This window comes from Larus michahellis, chromosome 11, assembly GCF_964199755.1.
Source record: "Larus michahellis chromosome 11, bLarMic1.1, whole genome shotgun sequence".
Taxonomy (NCBI): domain Eukaryota; kingdom Metazoa; phylum Chordata; class Aves; order Charadriiformes; family Laridae; genus Larus; species Larus michahellis.
Genome location: NC_133906.1, coordinates 12,212,535 through 12,238,938, shown reverse-complemented (window position 1 = coordinate 12,238,938; position 26,404 = coordinate 12,212,535). Strand labels below are relative to the sequence as shown.

Below are 26,404 nucleotides of genomic sequence, written 5' to 3'. Positions count from 1 at the left end.
GACTGCCTGCCTGTGGGGTCTCCTCGACCCAGCTGGAGATGCACCAGGCGCCCAAAGGTCTGACCCAAACCTGGTGGCTCTGGGGCGTGTGTGCCCGCCCCGGCGTCCCGCTGCCCCCCCGCACACCAGTTGCGTCCTACGGAGCGTGGATTTGGGCCTGGCGGGCTATCGCAGCGCAGCGCATCACAGCCCTTCCTCTGCCCCCGCCCGCCCACCCCCGCTTTAATGCCCCGCTGCCTCCCAGCCCTCCGCGCGGTGGAAGGCGCTGGGCAGTGGCAGCACAGGACAGTCCATCCCCAGCTGCCAGCCAGCTCGCCCACGCCGTCCCTCGTGCCGTGCATCACCCTCCACGCCGTGCCCGGCCTGAGCCACGCAGGGGCCACAGCAGGACCTGAGGGGCTCCTCCAGCTCTGCCCCAGAGAAAGGGGGCTGGGGGGGGGAAACGCAGTCCCTGCCCGTCTGCGCCCGGGTCCCAACAGCCGTGGGGGCTGTGAGTGCCACACCGGATCCCATCCCCGCGGGGCGAGCGCTGCCCGCTGCAAAGGTGACTAGAAATGCAGTTTTCCCCGAGGGCCCGTTACCACTCCAAAGCGGGCAACTGATGCATATTAAAGCAGAGAAGTGCTGTACCTCTTGCCGCTCTTACTGAAATGTTTGTCCCATTAGTGAGGCAAACATGAAACGGCATCCACAAAACAAGGAATAAACACGGCAAAAAAGATCACACACCTGAAAGCTGGGAACAAAGAGTTTTAAAACTATGGGCTTATATTACGGCAAATCTATCATGAATTTAATTAATTTGTGTACACAGAGCTGTCAGCTCATCGGGCTGGAACCGAGCGTCAGCCCCAGGGAGGGCAGAGGGCCGAGGGCCGGGCGTGCTGGACGTCGGAAGGCAGCATGGCAGCAGCGCCCAGCAGGGCTGGCCATCGCTGTGTCCCACCGCACCACCGCCGCCGCACCAACCCTGCAGCCCTTCCTCCCCCCTGCTCCGGGTTTACTCCCCGCTCCTCCGCCTGACGCACGATCCAGCCTCGCTCCTCGCAGGGTGAGTTTGTGTAAAGCTTCGCTTTCCCACCTTCGCCCCCTTCTCTGCCCCCCATGCCACAGCCCCCACCTCAGCCCACCCCCACACCAGGTTTCTCAACAGAGCCACAGAAAGTTCAGCGCTGGGGTAGGACGAAACCCAGCGAGATGACAAACAGATCAACTGACTGGTTTTATACGTATTCTATAAACAGGGAAATGAATTGGGCTGACACCTGGCTCACACCACTGTCAGGGGTAAGGGCTAGACAGGAGACAATTAATGGAAACGTCCAGAGATGAGCTTTAATGGGACACTACAATACAACAAATAAGAGAATTAAATACCAATTTTCTTAATTTTTAAATTTAAACTTTGCTACAATTAAACAAGTTGCGTATTAACTAGTTTCATAAAACAATCTGAAAAACAGTATTTCCTTTTCAGCCACCGTCCCCGTACTCAGAAACGGGCTGGCAGGGCTGGGAACACCGACTGCTACAGGCCGACGCTGTCACAGCTGCCACTGGCCAGCCCCCAGAACAGCGGCAGTCAAATCATCATTTCAACCACCGTGACTGCAGTCAGTGAAAGTGTTAAACATTTGAAAAATTACATGAAACTTAAAACAGGGAGCTTTTTCATTTTTTTGAGCAATTAGAGACTCTATGCCTAGAGATCAGTGCAACAAGACACCCTCTCTGACAGACGGATCGAGAGCACACATCTGGTCAGTTTATTTTCTGTATCTGGAAACATTTACCTTCATCTTCCTATGACAATACATATCAGGAAGAAACATACAGACACAAAGAGAAAAACAAAAAAAAAAAAAGAGAAAAAATCAAGTTATTTCTGAAAAAAAATTAGATGGGTGAATCCCACTGTGATTGACCTGTACGCTCGATATCGTGATACCGCACATGGGCAACTCGGGCTTTGAAGAGACTGGGTTTTACTGGACTGTCAGTATTCAAAGACTGCTTCTACTTTAGGGGTGGGGGAGGACGCAGAGGCTTCCCATCCTAATTCCAAAATCCAGAGGGATGCGAGAATAAAAATGTTAGTCCTAAAATTGTACAGAGCAGTTCAAACAGAAGTAATTTGATAATTTCCTCAGGCACACAAAGCAGCAACTCAGTAAAAATAAATATGCTAATGAATGTATTTAGTCTTGGCCATTACATGTCATAAATATTTACTGTTCAGCATTCAGAGTCCAAATTCACAAGAATCAGTTAACAACCAAAAGAAGAAAGATGAAGGAAGGTATTTTGTTCCGCTGGGCCAATACAAAAGATGGTCATTTCCCGAGGACCGTGCCATGGCTCTCATCACAAGGGACGGGCCAGTGTTTCCCCCAGCACAAAGCCGTAGCCCCAGCCACGGACACAGAGCTCCATGGATTTACAGTGCTGGAGAGCCGGCGCGTGGCCACGGACTGGGGCTGAGCTCATTAGCAGTAGATTCATTTAGCTTCAGAACAGGATGGCTGAGACCATTAAATATTGAAATAAGCAGGACCGCAGCACTCAGGCATAGCATAAGGAAGAGTCCACCGAGAGTTTACATCACATTTCAGAAAACAAAACACAACCCACCCTGAAAAACGCAAAGCTGATCGTTTTGCTTTAGGGCAATCAAACAACTGGTTCAAATCTCCACAAAGCACAAACGCTGACTTCAACGGGGCTATTTGTAAAGTGTGGTATTACCCCAACTCAGTAAAGGGAATCAAAGACAGCTTGTGTTTATCTGAATTTTAAATGAAAAGCTTAAAATAAGACTATCCTGATGCGATGTGTGGAACGAAACAAGGAAAAGAGTATGAGCCAATCTTTGTCAGGTACTTTACTTGCACTTGACAAATTCCCCTCCAGGTTTCTCCCTCTTCCATTTAGAAGCACTACAAGAGACATACTTTCTGGAAGAACTCAAAGATATGCAAAACTTGTACTGAGGCATGTCTTTACAGCTGAAAAGAATCATGCTGGCAGGGCACAATAACCAAATATTTCCAGCACAGCAATCGGCACTGAAGTAACGAGTGACTCAGGTGGGGAACAGCGACCCGACTCAGCCGCTACAGCCGAGCTCCGTTCCTGCCAGAGGAAGCCTCTCCCCCCAGCATTGAGCTGGGGGATGAACAGCACGGGGTGTGCTCGCACCTCCCCTGGGAAGACACAAAGCAAGGGCTTGACCAGGCAAAGGGGCTTCATAGCAACAAGGGCTGTTTCTGTTCAGTTTCTCTGTGTTCCCTTACCCAATTCTCTGTCTCTAGAGATTACAGCACCAATTCACAGGAAGATGCTGTTTCCAAGCTTACACTCATTCCTCCCCGATTTTCATAATCAACATCCCCTTAAGTAGTACGATTCCTTAATCTTTTGTAAAAGATTTGCAGTCTGTGGTCCTCTCTTCTTCCAGCTGTGCACATTAAATGCTAATTCCTCACTAAAATGGTACCAGTAAAGTTCGGACAGCAGCCATGGAATTCCGATGCCAATTAAGATCTGTGGTTCCAAGGAAAGTCTACGAAAACACATTTTCTCCTGCAAAAGCAGAGAAAGCAGGTTTTAGAAGAACATTTATTAGAGGTAATCGATAGCCATTTGCTCTTGTTCTGAAGCTAATTTAAGAGTTGACCAAATCTTCCCTCCACAGATAACCCCTGAAGATACTACTTTTGAGTAAAAATCCTTAGATAGAAGCAACATCTTATTTTACTAAGACTATCGCACACTCGAGAGATTAACAGGGAGGAAAGGGTGAAATACAGGACACAGAAATCTTAATCAACAAACTATTCAGGAACTCCAGACTAGTATTAAGCCTAACCCCGCAGTAGAACATTATTTTTCTTGAAAATTCCTATAGTTGCATGCTATTTATAATGGACAAGAAACCCCATTTATTTATAGAACTACAAGGAGCACAGTGTGCAACAGTACCACGATTTTTCCTTATCTGTAGACAGATGTTGCACTTACAACTGCTCGCTAAGAGCACGATCACCCACACTGCTCCTGAAGAAGCTTCTCCATTATTTTAATGCCCTGGAAAAAAAAGCACAAATAAATAAAAGTCAGTTTTATACCCAACTTAAGGATTTCACAAATTAGAAAAGGTACCCCACGACAGACCAGTTGGGCCTTAAAAACAAAACAAAACCAAACCAACCAAACAAACAAACAAAAAAAAAAACAAAAAAACAAACTGCCTTTTACAGTCCGGCACTAGCTCTGTGTGGTTTGAGGAGCCCCACGGCACAGGCTGCTCGGGGGACCTGGAGGGGCAAAGGACCCGCACGGCGTGCACGCTCTTCCAGCCCGGGCTGCAGGAGGCCAGGCACCCGACCAGGTCACACATTTTATTCCAGTTCTGCCGCTGCTGTGCTGGGACCAAGCCACTTCTCATCCCCGCACCTTGGGACATCCCTCCTTAAAATGGAGATCCCATCACTCCTGTTCTTCGCAGGCAGTTGGGTGTGTGAAGATGAGAGCTCCCCATAAAAGCCAGCACCATTATTTCTATAAGGAAGGAAAGCAATACTGAAATGGAGTAAAAAACGCCATCAGATGACCATGAATGTGAATATTTCTTCTCTGAGACTGATGCGTGAAGGAAGGAGGAAGTACTAAACAATGAAGTGTTATTAAAGCAAGGGTTGAATGGGGGGTTCTATGGGTCCGGGAGTGCGCTGCGGGCACTCCCCAGCAGCCGCTGAACCCCGCGCAGCAGGACAGCCCTCGGAAACTCGGGGAAGCTCCAGCCAAGCACTCCTCCCACCTCAGGGCTGCAGACTGCTCCCCTGCCAGGTTCCTCTCTGTTTTGAAATGAGTTTAAGTTCAAGATTCAGTACAAAGTGAGAGAGAAGAAGTTTGTATTTGGTGAAAGGCAAAACCCATCCACCATAAGAAAACCTAAAACATCCCTTCCTCCTCCACTTTTGGCTCCATGTACTGAAATGGTGACAATCTGCCAAGCCTACCTCTAATGTTTGGTCAGACCGTCTGGTCTGAAGCCAGCCTGGAGCTTCGATACACCCTGCGCAGGGCCGAGGCTGACCCTAGCAGGGTCTCTGTTTGTCAAGATAAACCAAAAAGGATTTCTCAGTTTGAGTCCCCATGAGAGGAGGAAAAAAAAAGACAATTAACTTTAACAAACAGGTCAAGAGAACTCCTTTTCACACCTCTACAAAAAAACTGGACCAAGTATTTTATATATCATGAAAACCAGTTCATCTTCCATGCCTTTCTTTGTAGATGGCAATAAACTGACTACCTTAGTCCATCAGTCTAAATTAGACGTGCCACTGTTTACAGAATAAAGCACTAATTGACATAAGTGAAGACTCAGAGGTTCATCCAGGGAATTTAAAAATGTTACTTATTGAATCAATTATGTTCACAGTGTGACAACTGCTTTCTCTTTTATTTCTCCTCATAGCACCGCATACTTTTAGGCAAAATGGTGTTGAGGAAGAAAAGGGGAATGAGAAGGGACTCCACTAAACAAATAAAATACGAAAGGGCAGGTACAAGTCATTACCCAGTATCTTTTCAGCAAGGAACAACTAAATCAAAGCCTAATCAATATATTCCTTTCAACTAAAGTTCAAACACTTAAATCTCAACCCCAGGAGATCAGGCTTGAAGGAGCTAAATTTACTCTGCTCAGAGTGCAATGATGCACTCGAAATGCAGAGCAAACCTTGCCTTCCCATTAAACGCTGCACCTCTCAGCTCCAGCCTAAAAGCTTCTCCGCCGGACAAACCACGGGACAGGGTGGTTTCCCAAAGGCGGAGGTGCTCTGCTGCTGTGAGAAGCCATCCCAGCAAAGTGCCTACACGCTCCTACCTCACCAGTGCAACACCCCACAGCACGCAAACGGACGGGAGCCCAGCAGAGTCCCTGTTCGGGAACAGCCAGGGGTGACTCCTCCAGCCAGTGGCAGTTTGTCACCGCAGCAGTGCCCTGGCAGCAAGGACACTGACCCAGCAGCAGGGTGGCAGGAGGTTCCTGCCCACTTGTGTATCTGCAATACCTGCTGGGAGCCAGCCTGGACTCCCCACTGATAGGGACAGAGCGAACATATCACGTCTGTAACACACTCCACATCTGTACCCAACACTCTAAGTTTTAAATAAGAGGTTAAGTGACGTACAGGAGAAGTATGTGTGAATGTGATGAAGGCAATGCATGTCACAGTGCACACACTGCCATCGCCACTACAAAAGCAGGGTAACATTTTAACAAATTAGCAGAAAAATTTATGCTGTCTCTGAAAAGAGCACCTAATGCCTTTCATCCTTTTTGTAACCATGACAAAACATTTTTCAGGTGAATATTTGTTATTTGAGCTCAGCTCCATCGTTTAACAAACACTACATCATGGCCTTTAAGGAATCTAAAAAAGAAACCAAGACGTGAAAATGAAAGAAACGTTGCAATGTTTAAGAGGCAACAGATAAAACATCTACCAACATAACAACATTTTCTTGCTACAATTGCTCCTTTATTACTTGGCCTTAAAATTGCTTATAACTTTGTCATCTGTACTGCTTCACACTGGCAGGGATCATCATAACTTAAACATGTACAAACTAATTAGGCTACTTCAGAAACAAATGTTAAAAACTCGCACAGACAGGGCTGACTTTAGAGGCCACCACCACCCTCCTGGGCTGGAAACTCCTCCCAGACTTCGCTCGCAGACTTGGGAGCATCCCTTCCCCGCTCCGGGGGAAGCCAGGCTCCCACCAATAGACCCAGAACCGGCTGTTCTGGTAGCTGGGATTTACTGGCATACCTGCTCAGACTTTTGAATTATCCAGGAGGCAAGTTTTATTGGCAATAATGTGGGTACGCATCATTCATTAATACCTTTTCTGAACAGGTAAGAAAAAATAATAATCATAAATGCTGTAATTCCCACCCATATGCACTATGACTTCTACAAACAAAAGCAGGGCAGGAGAACTTTATCTCCTGTATGTTTGTTCAGCGTTGGAATAGAATAAGAGAAACGTGACAAGTACGAGGAGCCATAATATGTCACTGTCACTGTTAAGCATTAAAAACACCACCTACCCACAGAATAGGCTCCTATCTCAGTTACAAAAATAAAGATTAAAAAGATCAGTGCCTTTGGTGTCCATCAATAGTTTAATGAATAGTAACTCTTCCCTCTTTTTCTATAAAATAAAGTTATTTAATATTGATTGTGTGAATACATGAGCTTTACTGTCGTCATTCACAGAATTTAATATTCATAAAATACTTTCTCCTGCTCTTCACGCAGCTCATCCCCTACTCCATTTCCCCTGCCCCTCACATCGCTGCCTCCTGCTGGTTCCTTGCTCCCTTCCCTCACCTGAGCTCTCCAAACAGAAGGATGAGGTGCGCTGCTGGCAGGACCGAGCAGAGAAAGCAGGAATCATGGTTTGGCTTTGAAAATAACACCCTTACGTATTCCAGCCAATTCTACCGGGCGCAAGAAAAGCAATGCCCTTTTGGCCAAGCCATTAGGAAGGATGCAGCTCAGGTATTGGAAGATAAGTAGTAAATGGAAGCCTGGAGAACATTTATCAAGCACTGGCATTCATGCAACATATATTTTAAATATTTAAATATCATCTTTCTATTGCCATTTATTACATTTGGGCAAGAAGGGCCTCAAAACTACCTAGCCACAAAAGGAAGCCTATCTAAGAGCTTAGAAGACACAAAGTGCCCAGACAGCGCTGCCACCTCAGGGACAGGCAGGTTTTGGAGGTGGGGGAAAACCAGGCCGACTGTACATGGTCTGGTGCGCTTGTATTTTTCTTTTTCACACGTCTGCAGACATAGCCAAAACTGCTAAAGGATTCCTAATGCAGCATTGTGGAGACACTGGGAGCTAGTTTGTTATATCCGCCAGCTCTGCGCTGTCGTAAGGCAGCAAAGCGCGTTTCGTTGCTCACGGCCACTGCTTACACCAGCAGAGCTGTCAACTTCTGTCTTCTTTTTTTTTTTTGTTTTCTTTTAAAGCCACAACAAAAAGATCTTGCAGTTATCAAGAATAAGCAAATGACATGCCATTTGGAATACATTTCCATCTACAGCTCTGGGGGCACAGATTCCAAAATCAGCTTCTGAAGCACGAAGGGGAGGTCAGGGCTGTCGGTGCCTGTGCCAGCAGAGAGGACTGTCCTAAGGGATGGCGGGTGCTGCCCTGGCTCCAACACCCACCCACTTCAGTGGGAGAAGAGACAGAACACTGCCAAGGCCACTTAAAAACAACAACAAAACAAAATAAAAAACCCAAAATAAAACTTCAACAGCATTAACCACTGGGTCCTCACAAGCAATTAAAGAATGACATAAGGCATAATCGGAACTGTGGACATCTAAGTTCATCTGAAAAACAAACTTCTCTATTAGATAACTAAAAAGCGATAAATACTGGTAGATACAGGTTCATTATAGTCTTGCAGTATGTCAGTTTCATGAACTGTGAAAATACCAGGTTTTCATACACTTTCATTCATCTGAAACAAGATACAAACTGGAGGAGGGAGGGGGAAAGTAAAAAAAAAAGGGGGGGGCAAAAAACCCCCTCTTAGTTTCTCATTAAAAATGTTTAATTAAATATTCATTCCTTCCTTCTCCTTCTTGCTCCTTTTTCAGCAGGTGTAAATTTTAAACACTCTGCACAGCACAACCCAAACCCCCAAATTTCTTCAGGGCACAAACTTTCAGGGAAGGAGACTTCCCCACAACTTCACTTCCCCACCAACGCTTCGGGAGCCGCTGCTGTTAAACCCAGTTTATCAATATGCCATGACTCCCAGAAACGTGAGGCCTTTGAACACACGCTCCCCTGGGATGCTCTGCTGGGTAGCTGGAGAGCTTTTATCCTTTTTCATAATTCTCACTGAAAGACAGAACTATTGAAGTATATAGACGCGCTACAGGGAGATTGACTGTGGCTATTGTAAATACATCAAACTGCCAAAAAAATCTAACATTACTGGAGAAAAATGCGTGACATGATATAAATTCATGTTGACTGCTTTTGACTATTTCAGTCTAAAGGTGCTACAGAACTGCAAATTATTATTACAGTATTAGCTGGTACAATGAGGCATTAGGAAGAAGAGCTGTTTGAATGCCTGGGGGAAATCAGGAGTAAGAATGAATTACAGAAACTGATACAGTCATACATGCCGTGTTTCAAAATGTATTTGAAATAAAACTATTACCATAATAAAACTAAATCCATTTTTGTTCTGCTTATTCTCTGTAGACAAAAGAAAAGGTCAAATATTTTTTTCAACAATTAAAAGATGTAAAGAATCCAGACTTAAAACATCAATTTAATTTTGAGCCCAGATGCTCTGGTGATTTGAAAAGAAATTAGAATATAATTCAGGGAAGAAATTCAAGCAATAAATGACTTACCTTCTTCACACCTTGTTTTAAAAACGATTGAGCAAAAGCTTCCAACACACAGTTGAGCAAACCTGCCCCCGTAACTGATATTCTGCCTTTTTGGGTGAAGTCTGTCCTAAGAAACAGGAACATAACATCATTTTATTTCTCTGTCCACTTAGTAACCATTAAGTGTACACTCTACGTTAGAAAGTTAGTGTTTGACACTTGAATAAGGAACTCATCTCTTGCATTCACATATTCTGTATGACAATCTCAAAGGCAAACGTAACGAGACCCGGGAAGCTCAGCGTGAGAGGCTGGTACCGAGCATCCCCACGGCCAGCGGTGCCGAAGGTGCAGCCCGGCTCTGCTCCAGGGGCAACACAAAGAGCAGCAACACAGAGAGAGCTCTGGAGAGGATGCACCAGCTGCCTCCAGAATCACGAAAGCCAACTGCAGAACAGTGAAATACGTTCGTATGGTTTTATAGAGTCCCCAGGACATCAGCCCAGCCCAGCTGGTCAGAGGCAGTGGGCACAGCAAGGCGAGGATCCCCCTCCATCCCCGCAGTACCCGTATGCCAGCCCGGCACCACTGCTGCCCTCGGCGGCTGCGGCTACTGGTCGTTTCTGTCTATGCCATTCAGTAAGAAGTCAAATGCCTGGAGCTCAAGAGAAGGAGCTGGAGGACATAAGAAGCTCCCCCCAACCACAGGATGGGTGTCGACAGTAAAGATCCACCACTGAACTCGGCTGCTCTGGCTGGGATTTATTGATCCATTTTGCAGTTTCACCACTGTGGGAGACGAAAAAGGGAGGCTCAAGGAAAATATTGATCTCTGATTGATTTCCGTAGCACGCAGCTGGCAATGCCACATCATTACAACACAGTCACAGGGAGAAGTCTATTAATGAGATCCAACTACTAAATTATTGACTAGTTAAGTACAGCAAATTTGGTCTAATTGTTTTCATGATGGGAGCTTAATTAAAGTGTCTTTAGTATAAAAAGTCTAGCAATATTCTTATTCAGAGAGCGTCAGGGAGAGTTTCCAAAGCCTGCATGGCTTTCAAAACTAAATTAAAAGTTACATCCAGTGCAAAGCTCTTCAAAAGAGGGAGCTTTTGTATGGGAGATCTTTTTAATTCCCATCTCCAGCTGACGAGCACTGCTCATGCATCACATGCATCTCTCCAGGTCAGGGGGACATCTCACCCACCACACTGCGAGAGACAGCAGCTCCCTCGGGCTGTAGGAGTGGAGGAGAAGTGATGGCTCATAAAGGGGCTCCGATGGCAATTGATGGATACAAAATGAAAAAGCAAAGAAATGCTCCTGGCAGGGAGCAGGAAAGCAGTCCTACCAAAACACAGAGGGACAGCAAATGACACCGGAGACAGAACTCAAGCTACAGGGGGATTCTCCACTGAGGAAAGACAGGTATAACCCGCCCGGACACATAGAATCATAGAATTGTTAGGGCTGGAAGGGACCTTAAAGATCACCTAGTTCCAACCTCCCTGCCATGGGCAGGGACATCTCCCACTAGATCAGGCTGCTCAGAGCCCCATCCAGCCTGGCCTTAAAAACTTCCAGGGATGAGGCTTACTTCCCAGGATGGGGCTTTGCCAATACACAGCCTCCACATAAACCCAGGCACTTACAGGGGAGTTTTGCCACTGACTTTGCCCTTCGGTTTGGCACTGCACACAGACAGCTCTGCCCAGAGCCCTCCTCCCTAACACGGAGGCAGCCCGGCTCAGCTGGGTGGGAAGCAAGCTGAAACCTAATGTACGTCACACGCGCTTTTAGGGTAAGCACAAGCGAATCACTCTAGACACTGGCCCTAACCCAAGCACCGGCGCAAGCTAGCGGAGGGGCGCAGCCAACAGGATTCACACTGCGTTGATACACAGGTAGCGAAAGCTGCGAGTCCCGGAGCCCTCCAGAGCAGCATCCCACGGGCCGCGCCGGCAAACACTGGGACAGCACTGGCAAACCCACATGGGGACAGTACCAGCAAACACCGGGACGGTGCCACCCAGCTGCCCCAGACCCTCTGCAGGCAAAGGCCGCTCAGGTCTGGACCCCCCAGGCTGCAGCTCTGTCTGTGGCCAGGCCTTGCCCACGGGGACTAACTGCTTTCTTTGGACTTCAGACGTCAAGACAAGATATGCTTGTGCATAACAGCAATTAAATCATGGGAACAAGGTAAAAATTGTCATGAAGGAGTTCAGCCAAGAGGATAACAGAAGTGCTTTCTGGCCTCTGAATATACAGATACATTCATGCCTCATCATGCCTCTTTCAATGGTTTATAATTTATTTATAGTAATGTTTGTTTGCTACTAGATCTTTTCAGACATTTCTATGCTCTGCTTGGAAGCACCAACAATAATTCACTTGCAAGAATACGCAGCAGTTGGCATCACTGCGTTCACATTTATTTAGGACAAAATAACTACCTGATGTTAAAAGCAAGAACTACGCTGTGGTTAAATGGACTGGTTGGAACTAAGGAAGCAGCACTTCAATTGCCCCAGTTCCATTAGGGACACCAGGGAGGTTACAGTCTCCCTTCCCCGACTTGCAGTTCTCTAGCTGAAAAAAATAACAGATATAACAGCCAAACTCAAACTGGGTAAACTAACCCATACCCTATAGGTGAGGTTCTGCTGAACGTCAAAGCCACAGGTCCCTGCAAGGACTGGATTCGTGGTTTGGTTTCTACAGCATATTGGTCTACCATCAGAGTAGCTAGGCTTAGGTCAGCCTGGGTACTGTAACTTCATCTGACAGCGGCAGCAATGTCCTGCATTACCAACTGTGGGGAGAGGCAAAGGCAGGGGACCTGCTCAGGCAGCTGATCGAGATGCCAGCCAGAACAGCATTGCTTTGCTTGCACTTATCAGCATCCTTAACAATGCCATGTTAAAGCTAATTAAACAAACAGCCCGCTACAACGTGCACATAGTGCCTGACGGAGATGCAGGGTTTTCTCATTCTCTTCATGCTTCTAATGCCCTGAAGAGTTTCAGGAGGTTGCTATTGAAATCTGACCAGCAGTGCTTAGTAGGGGAGAAAGACAAGTTTCTGTCTGTACTCAGGTTACCATCGCTCTCATAATGTTGTTCTCTCTTTAGGGGCATAATGTACAATCTTCCAACTAATCAAGATCACTTGAGCCTCCTCATTGTGTGTTTTCTTATTTCTCTCCAGTGCAACAGTATGTTGCTAATGTTATGCCCTTTGCATAATTCCTTCATCTATTCAAATGTAAATGTCACCGTACCTACACTACTTGCAGCTGAAATTTCATGCCTGTTTTGCCAGCCAGCGGTTGTTAGATCCAATTACCTCCATAAGATTCCTGAAGAGGTGACGGCGGAGTGCGCAGGCACAGCCAGGTACCCCTGAACCTCCCTGGCCAGGGCAGCACGGCTGAGGTCTGCAGGATCCTGCTACTGCACACCTGCATCGTCACCCAGGGCACCTCCAGAGGCACCGTCAGCCCTGCAGGCAGGTGACAGCCGGGGCAAGTGAAGGCTGCAACTGCTGTCTCGCAGCCCACCTATGCCTCCGATTTAAACTCTGCTCCTCTGCCTTCCCGATGCCACAGTACGCTCTAAGGTCAGAGTGAGCGGCAGTGACACCCAGCTCGGACAACTCCCCTGCACAAGCCTGCGGCAGCAGAGGTAGCACGCTGAGGACAGTGTCCTTCCTAAACTGGAACTGAAAAGCCGTGACAACAGGGCGTGAGTGAGTGACCAGCTGCGGTAGTTAAGAGTTTCTACACCAACAGGACCAACACCCGCAGCTGCAATGCAACTCTGATATGGAGGAAGCCTCAGTAAGGACAGAGGGTCCCAGTAAACTTTTGAAACAGAACAGTTTAAAAATCCAGAGGAACGTGTCCTTAAACAGCAACATCCCAGCGTGGAGCTTTCAAAAATGCCTGAGCTACAAGGAATTTAATTTCATCTGAAGCTGGTGGGTTTTTTCTTAAACATCCTTAGAGATTTCTGAAGTCACATGGACCTTGCTGGACAACCCTGCCATGCTTCCCACGGAACATCACAAGGCAAAAGTAACAAGTAATTACAAGAGACACCAGAACAAAGTAAGAATTAATGGGCTTGACATCAGCTCAAAATAAATCTTTTTTTAAAGACAGTCACATGTATCACATACCTGCTCGTTTCAATGCTACGGGAATTAGAAATTGCCCTCTGATGATGCCGTAGATATGCACAAAGACATTTCTAGGCTCCACTTTGCATCAGCACAAGCGTGTGTTCTCCCAAGAAGTCCCACAGCAGCTTACATCTCTGGGGCACAGCGGGCCAAACACCAGAGACAGAAAATTGTTTGGGAACAAGTATGCTTCATGCCAATGTCTGGCAAGCAGAAGGGAGCTGATAATTTTTAAACTGCTGCCCAAGCATCTGTTGGTAGACGTGAGAGCAAAACGAACACTCTGTCTAGGCCTGCTGTGCAGGAACAGCGGAGCAGCCTTCTCTGACTGCAGAGCAGCACACAGAAAATTCATTTCCAGTAATTATTTGTGCTCTGGCCAGAGAGCCCAACCTCGCGTCTGAACAAGCCAGAGGAAAGCTACAGAACATCCACAGTAGCTGCCTCAAATGCATTCCAGACATACCAAAGAAATTATTATTATTCAGACCCCTCTCGTTCCAAGCACTCAAAAGGCAACAGAAAAGCCATTTTTGGGGCTCTGGGCCTGCAGAGGCAGCCCTGAGCCAGTACAGGGGCACTGCGGCACCCAGAGGCCAGCACTCACCAGTTTGGATTCTCCAAGCTCTCTCTGAAGACAGACTCCTCGCTCAGAGATGCATACTGTGTCCATGTAAGACAATGACTTCTCATAGCCATGTTTCTTTTCTCCATATTAAGCCAAGATTCCTCTTCCAAGTAGATGTCAGGCACTTTTAAGACACTGACCTGGGAAATAGAATTATGGCTTTTTAAAAAAAAAAAAAAAAAAAAAAAAAAAAGGGCAGCATCACTTCTCAGAATTTTGAAAGTATTACTAGCCTCAGAGGACAAGGCTGAGGATTCAAGGGATGGCACACCAGCTGTGGCTAGCTCTGATGAGAACACAACTCCCTCACAGCAGCTCCTAAAGGCCATGCAAACACTCCAACATTAAGGGAAGCTGCTCGGTGCCCAGCCACTGCAGCCAACTTACCTGCCATCACTCCATGCTCTCTCTCTTGCTGCTGATGGCTGATTTATGACAATGAAGGATAACAGAAAACACTAAACAGTTACATGCAAGGCAGCCAAACCCACCAGCTAACCCACGAGGGCAGGAGAAAGGCTGGCACCCCTGCAGGCTGCAGCTGCCTGGCACAGCAGCTGATGCCCTGCTCCTGCTCCTCTCTCCTGGGAGGCCACCTCCTCCCAGAGCCCACTTGTCACCCTGAGTGACCCTGATCTAGCAAGCGTGGGCCAGAGAAGGGAGGAAAATCTCACCAGCGGTTTATTTACATTCTGCCTCTATAGGGCAATGGTGTGTTCTCCTTGGCAGGGGAGGCTTGGAAGAGACAAACACATGTTTAGAGGCAAAAACATACAGTCATCAGCCCCAGGAAAAGAGCACATGTATACTTTTCAGCATGCAGGCTGTGAAATAGGATAGTTATTTAACCAGGCAGGAATGTAAATGTACTTTTCTGTATACAGACTATCTGCTGCAAGATACTCTGCAAAAAAAACAAATAATAAATTAAGGCTAATTCTTCTCCCATAACAAACTATGAACAAAGGACTGTCACTAAACGAGACACGAGAGAAACTGAAGGATTGCACAAGCCAGGTCCTTACGTTTTTGACAGCTTTTAAGGAATCATGTTTTACCTTCTTTATAGGGACCCTACAATGCCATATTTAACTTGTAACATGCTATAGGCCCATTAAGTCTTATTTTAATTCCCTCTGAATTCACTTACAGAATGGATTTGTGAGAGATTACAACCCAGTGTGCTCAGGACCAATGATCAGCCATCCAAAATACACGAGCTCAGCTTAAGAGATAATTACCTACTGTTTATTACTAGCTGCTGCCTTCTTGCCGAGTTCTGCAAGACTGGCCTTTTAGAAAAATACCATCTACCACACAAAAATCATGAGCGCTGACAGCAATAAGATTATGATATTGGGGTGGGGGGAATGGCTGTACTTTCACTGTGGCCCAGGTAACATTTTAAAACAGCTTTACTTTTTCCAGGTACAAAAGTTAAAAGCCCATCACTGCGTTTAGAACAAACACCACCACCAGTTACATCTCAGTGTGCTCAAGGCTACCATTTTGTCCGTTCAAGTTAAATATAAAGTCAGTTCCTAAAGAATTTTTTTCTCTTAACTTCTCTTTAAAAGTAACTTTTTTAATTTAAAAAAAAATCATTACAAAATGTGATCCTTTTAAACAAGATAAAACACAGTGAAGCATTAAGGTTTTACAACTTGACAAAATTTCTCAAAATGTAGTTACCTTTCTTAAAATTTCAGGAATTACATTCTGGCACGTTGCAATTCTTCTCCGGTAAATAATCCCCGTAGACAAATCTGATGATAAAAGAAAATCAGAAGGGAAGAGTTACAGCAGCAAATATTACCATTTTTCTAATAAAAACAAAGTAGTTGGAAGACTTCACAGCACAGCAAGTGTGCAAGCAGAAACGCTGGCAAATTAACAGAGCACTGAAGGTGGGGCTGGGGGGGGGTTGTTTCGGGTTTTTTTTAAAGTATAACCCAGTACTTCTGCTGCTTTGCCAGACAGAGGGCTGTCAATCAGTCTGCTCCGGGCATTCTGCGCTCTGCCCGAGGAGGAGGGCACCTGCAGCCATCACTGCAACCCAGACCGCCCTCACCAGCACGCGGTACAAACATTTCACTGGCATCGATACTGGTGCTCCTGGGTAGGGAAGCGCTGCAGGCAGTTGTGGGTACCAGTGCGGGGCTGCGAGGAGCACAGAGGACTCGGGCCCACAGCCCACACCGGGCCTGGCAGGACCCACCAGGGAGCCCTGCTCCGGCTGGACGATGACTGGGGTGAGGGAAAAGCTCAGGCAATGAGCTACCAGACCAGCACAGACTTAAGTTTTAGTTTATTTCTATCCCCACCCCAATTTACATTCCCAGGCTCATTCGCTGGGCGAACACACTATGTACGAGATTTACAGAACAGTCCTGTCTCATCACACATTTATTTTTGTATTGAGTTGGACCCAGTGACAAGGACAAAACTATCTATTAGGAAACAAATTACAGTTATTTAGTATCTCAAAAAAACGGTTGGCTTTTAGAATCACTTTGCCTTTTAATATTTAATGACCCAGATCAAGAACAGAATGCTACCGAAGGAGAAGCCAACTGGCAGGCAGCCCAGGTTAAAGACTTCTCCAGGATAAAAGAGTACCTTCTCGAACAGTTGCATTTGGTGGGATCTGTGAAATGAAAACTTCATGGGGTTTGGTTTTCAGGACTCTAACGAACACATCACATTAATAAGATGAAGCATCTCCACACAATATAGAGCAGAAAAGCACTCTCCAGAAAGACTGGTTTACTGCCTTTGAAGAAACCAGCAACAGCAGCACTAATGCTTGGCCTCCTGGAATCTCAGGGCGGCCGCACTAATGACTGGCTTAGAAAGACAGCATAAACCTGGAATTAAGAGCCACTGTTAAACCTGAGCTGCAAGACAGAGGACATCTAAAGGTACAATAAAGAATTTAGGGACTAAAGCTTTAGGGATTACAGCATTTGGGACTAACAAAGTCTCTTAAGTTCTTATTTCACCCCAAATGAGTATTTGATCACAGTCCCCACATTAGGAAGAAAGGTGGTTATTTCCACACAAAGTCCTATGGTGACTGTTTCCCGTGTGGTGCCATAACTGTTTCACACATCCTCCGCACAGCCATGGTACTCTGAGTGCCTAATTGCAAGCACTTCCTGCAAGCTCAGCAACTGGAAAACAAAAATCCACGTGGAATCAGCAGACCTGATCAGAGAACTGCGCTCTGACCCAAGCAGATTTATTTTCCTGTCAATATGATTGGGAAATGGTAACGGTATTTCAGGATTTGCAGTATTTCAGGAATTCTGACTGATACAATGAGAGAGACTGAGGATCTGTGATCGCTTTCTGACTGTCAGCATCCTACACGGCCACCGCACAAGTCTCTGATTCCAGGTACTACCTCCACAGCTGGGAAGTGAAACGGCAAGCGATCCCTCAGCAGGCAGGGATCATGAAAGGCACGTAGTGTGATGCCTGTGGAGCGCCCGAGGCTCAGTCCCCACAGCTCAGAGTGCTTCCTTCAGGGGTCTTACATCTGATCTGTAGAGCACTGCAGATGGGAACCATCACAGAAACACCACAGAACCGTAAAACAAAAGAACATACTACAGAGAAACCAGGCGTAACATGTCTAACAGCCTCAGAATCCGCTGAAAATTCAAATACTTAATGCACTTAAAACACACACATTGGGGTGGGGGAAGTAATATTTTTTTGGTCTTTCTTACACCATGTCCAGCACACAGGAATGCCAGGCATGTCTGCAGTGCCCCCGCTTCTACTGAAATACACCTATTACTTAAATAATTTTAAAGGTTATGAAAAATTTTATTTAGCTCTGTAAGAAAAGTCAGGCAGCTTACCTGTTTTCTCTTCCACTGTTTCTACAGCCGTGACGTGTTTCTCCATGGGACTGGGATACTGGGATAAAAATGCATAGAGCAAAGATTACCACTTCTCACACGGGTAAAAGAAAATTGCTACCTGTCGTGAGTCAAGTCAGCAGCAGTTCCATGGCTTCTCTCAACAGGTACGAGCTGCCCAGTATTAGCAATCTGCAGTCTCCAGGTTAGCAGAAAGGAAGAATTTAGTAAGATTAGCTCAGTAAGTAAGATTAGAAAACAAAGAGAAAACCCACAACACTGCTGTAAGAAAAATTGCTTGAAGGGGAGCCACTGGCTCTTGCTGCAGCACACAGACATCTCCCACACACCTCCACACCACAGAAAGGAAGCCGTGAGCTCTTGACCGGTATCATGTTTTTCAAACAAGGGCTGAGCAGAGCTTTCGGCGGCACGGCAGCTCCATGGGCGAAAGCCCCCCGCGCTCCACTCTGCAGAGAACAACGGCGTCCTGAGTTCCGCAGCAGGTCACTGTTGCTGAGCACCTCCACACAACCCATTTCCTCAAGCAAAAAGCTGGAAGGGTGCAGTACAGTGGCACCCGAGTGCAGACTGGGACGGAATATTTCACTGTCCTGCAAAAGTTGCTAGGAGAGCGTGACAGCAGGAGGTCACTCTGGACCGCAGTGTAGGTCCCCCCTGGCATGAGGACACACTCCTCCGTTCAGGGGCTGGCCGGCAGCCGGGGTAAGGGACTGTCACTGCCTGTCCCTGCTCAGGGTAACCTCATTTCCCGCAGCCTGGAAAGACGAGTCCCTTCAAGGCTGGAAGAAAGAGATTCTCGCACCAAGACCCCCACTGAAAAGGAATTATGCCAAAATTGTATAGGTTGCCTGGAGGGCAACATCCTATATAAGAAATGTATGTGCAAGAACAGGACTTCTAAGGATGACTAGTCTATTGTGGAACTTACAAAACTCCCCTGGCTAGAAAAAAGGTGCAGAAGGCTACAAGGACCTCATTCTCCATTGCATATAATGAGCTTGAGATTGTAAAGCGCAAGATAATTTACTGAACTCAAATAATACTCAAAAGTTACTGTAACCTCCATGCTAATACAAACGCCAGAGTGAAGCGATACTGACCACCAGATTGACATTAAACAAAATGCGAAGCTTTAAGAAAAGGTGGGGAAATTGCATTTTAAGGCTAATTGCATTTAGGTAATGCAATTATGATGTGCAGTAATAGGTGCTCCACAATTCTGATACAAAAGAAATCTTGGGTTCTAAGCTAAAAAGGTCGACAGCTCCAGAACAGGCTGTTCTGTAATACAGCTCTACTATTTTTTCTTACCGCAGAATAAAAGTTGATTTTAAAAGTGCAAGGTTTTCAAGTCCTATTCTATACAGAAATTGGAGGCTTCTCTCCACAACGTGCTGCTTTGAAATGGCAGTACTGGCATAATTACATTATCGATGTAACTTACACTCTGTAAGGCCCAATCGTGTGAAACAAAGAGCCATTTACATAAATCTTTCACTAAATAGCAGGCTCTATTACCCCAGTATTTAAACAGAAATAGACTCAATTTCCTACACAGCACAGAAAAAGAAATAACATTACGAGCCTACAAGCAGAAGTAATGGCTAGGAGCGTCTAACAGCCACAAAAATAAGAGTTTCCAGCCAGCCACAGCCTCCCTGCAAGGTTTCCGTTCCCCGGGGAGGCCAAAGCTAACAGCAGAGAGAACAAAGAGCTCTCAGCCTGGCTGGGATTTCAGCCCTGCAGTAACTCAACCCCAACCCTCCTCCCCAGCACCAGGGGCACAGGAGTCCCAGCCCCGCCTGAAGGGCTCCCACTAGCCCAAGGGCTTCAGCCCTGCCCTGCGGTCTCCTTGCCCGGGAGCACCAACGCAAACTGCCCTGTGTCACCTCTCCTGCTCAGCAAGGACACAGGGCAGGCGCTGCCATTCCTTCCAGAAGTCACACATGACACCAGGTCCAGCATCCTCATCCCCAACTCTTTGTGTTGGGCCATCAGACAGAGCAAGGACTCCCAAAATCTGGAATTGCCTGAAGAGGGGTGGCTACTACTGCACTGCTCACCCGCGGCCATGCCCAAACATCGGGGCACTCACTGAGACCACAACGGCTGGCCCCGCCGCCAAGGGCACCTCTGCACCTGGAGAGAGGGTTGGGGTGCTGAGACAGGGCTGGGCTGGGACCTGCTCTGGCCATACATCCCTGGGAGCTCTCACGGCACAGCCACCGTGCCCTCAGCCTACAAACCAGCACCAGAGAGCGTGCAGGGCTGGCCGGGAGAGGACGGGCAGAAGCCAGCTGGGGAAGGGCAGCTCTCCTGCCTGCTGGCAGGGCAGCAGGACCGGCAGGCTCTGTCCAGGGCTGCCGGGGCAGAGGCGACATCCCCAAAGCACCCAAGGCTGCTCCCGCCCCGCCGCCAGCGGCTCCTGGCGAGCAAGGAATGCCATCTTGTGGTCCAGCCTGCGAATGTGCAGCACCGGCGGCAGGGCGGGCAGCGCGGTGGGCACGGCCGGGACGGGCAGAGTGGGGTGGGCACAGCCGGGGTGCTCTGCCCGTCCCTCGGCTGAGGCAGCGCAGAGCTGGACCCCCTGGACCCCCTCCTCAGCCACAGCCCCTAACCTGGCATGTGCCAAGCTGGGAAGGGTCCCCCCCAGAGGGGACCAACACAACTCCGTGGTGACTCTCAAGACCCCCAGACCTGTCCGCATACTTGACACAGGAGCAAATCTCGTCCCTCTCCCTGCGGAGGGACAGTCCTCGCACCCTCCTTCCTTAAACCCTCCCCGGGCTGCAGCTGACACGCTTCCTACACCTCTGCACCTGGGGATGTACAACTCCAAACGCTGTTACCCAAAATGCTGTACTTTTATGAAAGAGAAAGTTATCCAGATGAAGCGTGCATACTTTTCTTAACAAAATTAAATATTTCCAGTGAGTTCCTGTAATAAATTTCTTTCCAGATACATAGATTTTCTTAAAGACATTTCTTCTCCATCACACTAAGAGGACCCCAAACAAACTGGCGACAGCAGAAGCCACGAAGCTGACTTTGCCTTCAAACTATCCATAGCTTTGAAATTAGGTTTTTCTACCCTGCCTGCCGGTCATGAGTGTTTCCTGCAAACATCAGAGCTGTTCTACAGATGCGGAGACGCAGGCGCGAAGCAGTCTGGAACTGGGGAGACCCCCATGCCCCCAACGTGGGGGTACCTGGGCGATTATAGGGTCACCTCGCATCTCATGCCTGACGGAACTGACCACTCTATTCTCCCCTTGCAAAAACCTGATAATTAAGATTAGATAAAGAATTCCTGTGCTCTCATTCAGTCTTCCTGCAAATAGATCGATTGTTTTCTACAAATAACAACAAGCAGAATTGATTGCATTAGTCATTATTCTGAATCCAGGGAATTAAGATCCCACATTCCTTTCCTAACTGGAATGTGTAAGATCATTTATCAAAAGCAGCAGTTTCTTACCACAGCGATGTTTCTTAGAAGTTATTTGAAGGAAATAGCAGGCCTCTAAAAGCGGCACTGTGTTTAGCAGCAGAGAGAAATCACTCCAGGTTACACGTAATGATTTGTATAAAAATGAAATATTTCAAAGCAATGAAGGGCTGGTTTTACATGCAAGATCAAATGGAACCCACATAAATCAAAATGACAGCTTCAAAGACTTGCAAAAAATAATAATATTTAAATTCATAAATAGTCTGATTCTTTCTTTTTTAATGGCAAGGAAATGAAGCAGTGACACCACAAAATCAGCTAAACCTTTCCAGATTCCTCCACTTTGCTATTGGTTTGGAAAGGTGGTGGTTGTGGATAAACATAAATTTTAAAAAAAAAAAAAAAAGTCTAGCAAAGCCACTGCACAGATTACTTGCTGTGATAAAGATCGATAAATACAAAAGCCTTTCACATACAGATACACTTATTTCAAGTACAAATCAATTTGTCGTACTTGAGCTAAATGTTTGATTTACAGTTCTCAGGCTCACTTGGAAATGACACCTGCGCTAACCTGGAGGCCACCCCAGCACAAACCGCTGTCCCTTCTAGGGAGGGGGGTCCAAAAAAAAGCCCACACTGATGCCTTCCACAGCCCGAGTGACTTCCACGCTCCATCCTCCGAAACCATAAACTGCAGCTGATGGGGGAAATGCCCCGGTCGAGGCAATACATGGGATTTCTGTCAGGCAGGAGATGTCTCGGCACAAACATGCCCTTGAAGAACCCCGACTGCTTTGGCTTTGGTCTCCTCTGAGAGCTTGTCTGCTTGCACCTTCCCACCCTACTTTACAACATAACAACATTCAAAGGTTCAACTGCAGAGTCGCAGCAGAAAGAACACCAGCAAGAGCCCTGAAGTCAACTTTAGCTATGGCATTTATGAGTAACTATGGCAATTATTTTTTCAATCATATCAAATTCCTGGTTAAAAGCATGTGATGCACTTTGCTGCCACATACAAATGAGGATTGTTTTAACCTTTCTGCTCTGCGCTTCTGGCTGTCGTGATTAGCCTCACTATTCACCTCCAACTGCCCTTCTCAAGTCACATGGAAGGACACTGCAGAATACAATTTCCATTTGCGTTTCTACTCTGGTTTAAATCTTTCACAATGAAAAGCAGTAGCAACTCTCCTTCTCCTCTCACCTCTAACAGCCAAACACTCCAGAAAATCAGCAAAAGGTGGCCCTGCCTTCTCTCTTCTAGATTTGTTCAGTTTTCAAATGAGTATTTCAGAGCACATCCATTGGTTAGCCATAGTGTGGCAGTCTACACTACACGGTTAGCAAATCTGACTGCCCAAGCTTGCCAAAGATATAGCTCAGGATTTCTGCAGCAGGGCAAGACAAAAAAATATCTGGTTTTTTGCCTGTTTTGGGGTTTTTTTTTAATAAAACCTTAAATGTATCTTTGCACAGTCCTAGTCTAGGGCAAAAAAAGGGAATAGTTGTAGATGCTTAACAGGAACAGAAGAGAAATAGAAAGACTCCAGACTAAGCATCTTTGCCTGTATTTCCTGTTCAAAGTTATGGCACTTCGGCTTCTGAGGATATTTTGGGTTTTTCCTTTGTAAAAGAATTTCACACAGAGGACAGTCTGGTTTCAGTACATGGCATGACACCACTACAGGGATCCATTTCCATGTTGTACTGAGCCATCAAACACCAGAAAAAAAATAGGCAGTCAACTAAAAACATGCCAAAGCATCTTTTAGAGATTCACATATCTCATCAGCCATTTCCTCAAGAGATAGATGCTGGAGAAGAGAAGCTGACCCCACCGAGATCGTGTGGAGAAGCCTGGCGACTTCAGCAAGACCAATGTCATCTTTACAGGCTTTCAGCAAACAGAAAAACTTGTTATTTCTGGGTAGATGCACAACATATCTTCTCCCACTCCTACTCTAACCCATAAAGCCAATTCAGTTTTTAAGGATCTGACAATTTTTAATAAAAGGTTACTTAGCAAGAGGCATTCTCTGCATCCCAGTGCCCAGGACAGCAGCAGGGGGAGCAAGGCTGCACGCCGCAGGTCGGCATGCCACCACTGATGCATTAGAGCTGTTGGTGAGCGCGCGGGGCTCTGTTCCACCACCTCACCGGCCCGTGCTGCCCTGGGCGTCCGCAGCGCAGCAGAACTGGGCAGGTTCAGCCTCCAGACACAGCCGCTGCCCTGCCTTGGGTGCCAGAGCCGGCCGTGCGTCTCGCAAGCGGGGACACTCCGGGCTCCTCTCAGCACTGCCTCTGCCAAAGCCAGACCTCTGCTAACAGGAGACAGAGAACTGGCAGCTGGCTGAGACAAAAAAAACCTTCCTTGTGTTTTAAGTTGGCTGCATCAAGGATGAATTTAGCCCAAAGTCAACATTTGTTTAAACATATTGTCCTGCTGAGAACATTCACAAACCCATAGGGTTTTGCGCCAAGGAAATGCCCTGCACTATGCAGCTGCTCACTTCTATCGTTAATGTTTAAACACACGCGGCCAAAACAAATATAATGGAGCCCACTCTGTTCTTCACCTTTCTTCACAAAAACCAGTCACAGCTAGAGGGCAAAAGCCTGGCATCAGCTTGTAATAAAGATTAGAATTCATCCCTATTTCTGTGCTACTGTTCAAAGGAAAACACCAACATAAAGGACAGTTTTGAAGCACAGCTTGGAGCTTGTGTCTGAGAGACAACAGTGCTCAGAAGGAAAATTTAGCCGGATGCTGTTTTGCCAGGAGCAGGTATAACACGGAAACACTGTTTACCTGTCATTAACACAGCCTTCTGCAGCTGCAAAACAGTTTCATTTTAAAGTCTACTTAAAAGTCTCATAATTGTTGCACTACTAGGCCAAAAGCCGTACTGCACCAAGCAGTGAGGCTGGGGTTAGCGTTCTGCAGGGACAAAAAACCAGAATTAATTTCTACTGATCTGGTCTTTCTTTCACACAAACCCCAGCCACCCCGGGGAGCCCCTGGAAGGGCCGGAGCCGCCGTCCCGGCTGTGCTGCCCCGGCTGTGCCGTCCCTGGTGCCGTGGGAGCAGCCGTGCCGTGCCCCGCCGAGGCCATCAGGCGGGATTCGGTGGCTGTTTACAGCAGCGAAGTCCCTTTCGCACGGTTCGACCCCGCCAGCAGCAGCCGGGCTGTTTCTGGCCAAGGAGCACGGCCGCCCGCTCTCCGCCACGGCCCGGGCACAGCCCGCCCCGTCCCGGGCACCGTCCCTGCCGGAGCCCACGGCACCCCGGGGCCGCGCCAGGGCGAGCGCTCCGCTCCGGAGACGCCTACACAACCGCCACCTCGGGCACGGGAACTTAAGTTTTCATCTAGGCATGAAAAAAGCTCCGAGAAAGAGGAAACCCGAGCTGCCAGCGGCAGGCAGACCGGCAGCCGGCCGCCATGAGACCACGGGCAGCGGGGACTGAGCAGCCAGGCGGCGTCCGCTGCTGGCCCCGCTCCGGCGCGTCCCCCACGCCGGCTCTCCCTCCCGCAAACAAAAGCTTCTCGGTTTTCCACAAGCGGCCACAGAGAGAGGGAACGCGGGACCGGGCTCAGCAGCGCGGCTCCGGGGCGGGCACACCCCACCAGGCCCCGCCGCCGCCTCAGGCGCGCCGGGCCGGCAGCGCGGCGGGAGGCGGGCCGGGGTAGCGTAGGCCCACGGTTACCTTGCGGAGGTAGCTGGCCACCACCTGCTCGAAGGGGTACCGGTACACGCGGTGCACCTCCACCGTCACCCCCATGGCTGGCCGCGGCCCCGGGCCCGGCCCCGCTTCCTGCTCGCCCCGCCCCGCCCCGCCACCATCTTGTGTGCCGGGCGCGGGGAGCCGCCGGGCCGCGGGGGTCTCGTTAAGCAGCGGCTCGGCTGCAGCCCCCGGCTCTCCGCCCGTGGTGCCTGACAGCAGGACCGGGCGCGGCCACAGGCCCCGGGCGGGTTTGTGCCTGTCTGAGCCGGTAACGGACCGGACCGGGCGGGGGCAGCGCTGACACTGGGCCAGGGAGGGCCGGGCCCGGGGCCGCACCTCAGGCTGGGCCCGGGCCGCGCGCCGCAGTCTGAGCCCGGCGGGACCGACAGGAGCCTCTGGCTGAGGGAGAAACAGCAACGTGTTAAAAGTAGCCCATTGCCTCAAAGGTAGCCTCACCACAATGACAGCTCAAATGTCTTTTTCATGTAAAATAAGAGAGGATTTATTGGGTAAATCATAGGATGGTTTGGGTTGGAAGGGACCTTTAAAGCCCACCCAGTGCCAGCCCCTGCCCTGGGCAGGGACACCTCCCACCACACCAGGTTGCTCCAAGCCCCTCCAACCTGGCCTTGAACCCCTCCAGGGATGGGGCAGCCACAGCTTCTCTGGACAACCTGGGCCAGGGGCTCACCACCCTCTCAGCAAAGAATTTCTTCCCAATATCTCATCTAAATCTCCCCTCTTTCAGTTTAAAACTGTTCCCCCTCGTCCCATGGCTCCCCTCCCTGATCCAGAGTCCCTCCCCATCTTTCCTGGAGCCCCTTGAGGGACTGGAAGGGGCTCCAAGCTCTCCCCAGAGCCTTCTCTTCTCCAGGCTGAACCCCCCCAACTCTCTCAGCCTGTCCTCACAGCAGAGGGGCTCCAGCCCTCCCAGCATCTCCCTGGACTCCAACTCCATATGGGAAGATCTTGGCTCCTCACTGCAAGCATCGCCCCAGGGACATGTTGGGATGAATGGGAATAGCTGACAGCCAGGAGGAGAAATAGTGGTTGAGAAACA

The 26,404-nt window shown here is 48.1% G+C and overlaps 1 protein-coding gene across 1 annotated transcript; it reads right to left on the bottom strand.

Moving 5' to 3' along the window:
* Positions 1–1,315: 1,315 nt before the first annotated feature.
* On the bottom strand, positions 1,316–25,484 carry PRELID2 (PRELI domain containing 2). The gene is made up of 7 exons (XM_074603990.1): positions 25,327–25,484; positions 18,140–18,197; positions 15,963–16,036; positions 14,250–14,410; positions 9,476–9,581; positions 4,021–4,086; positions 1,316–3,582 (listed from the first exon to the last, which is right to left on the bottom strand). The coding sequence occupies exons 1-6, from the start codon at positions 25,399–25,401 to the stop codon at positions 4,042–4,044; spliced, it is 519 nt and encodes a 172-aa protein (XP_074460091.1). The 5' UTR covers positions 25,402–25,484; the 3' UTR covers positions 1,316–3,582; positions 4,021–4,041.
* Between the last annotated feature and the right edge of the window lie 920 nt (positions 25,485–26,404).

Bases quoted from the DNA above. Each gene is read 5' to 3' on its own strand.
- PRELID2 (XM_074603990.1), bottom strand. From the start codon at position 25,401: ATGGGGGTGACGGTGGAGGTGCACCGCGTGTACCGGTACCCCTTCGAG. The intron at 18,198-25,326 runs GTAACCGTGGGC...TTTTTATCCCAG, and splicing joins TGGCCAGCTACCTCCGCAAG to TATCCCAGTCCCATGGAGAA. The intron at 4,087-9,475 runs GTAAGTCATTTA...TTTTTTTTCCAG, and splicing joins TAAAACAAGGTGTGAAGAAG to GGCATTAAAATAATGGAGAA.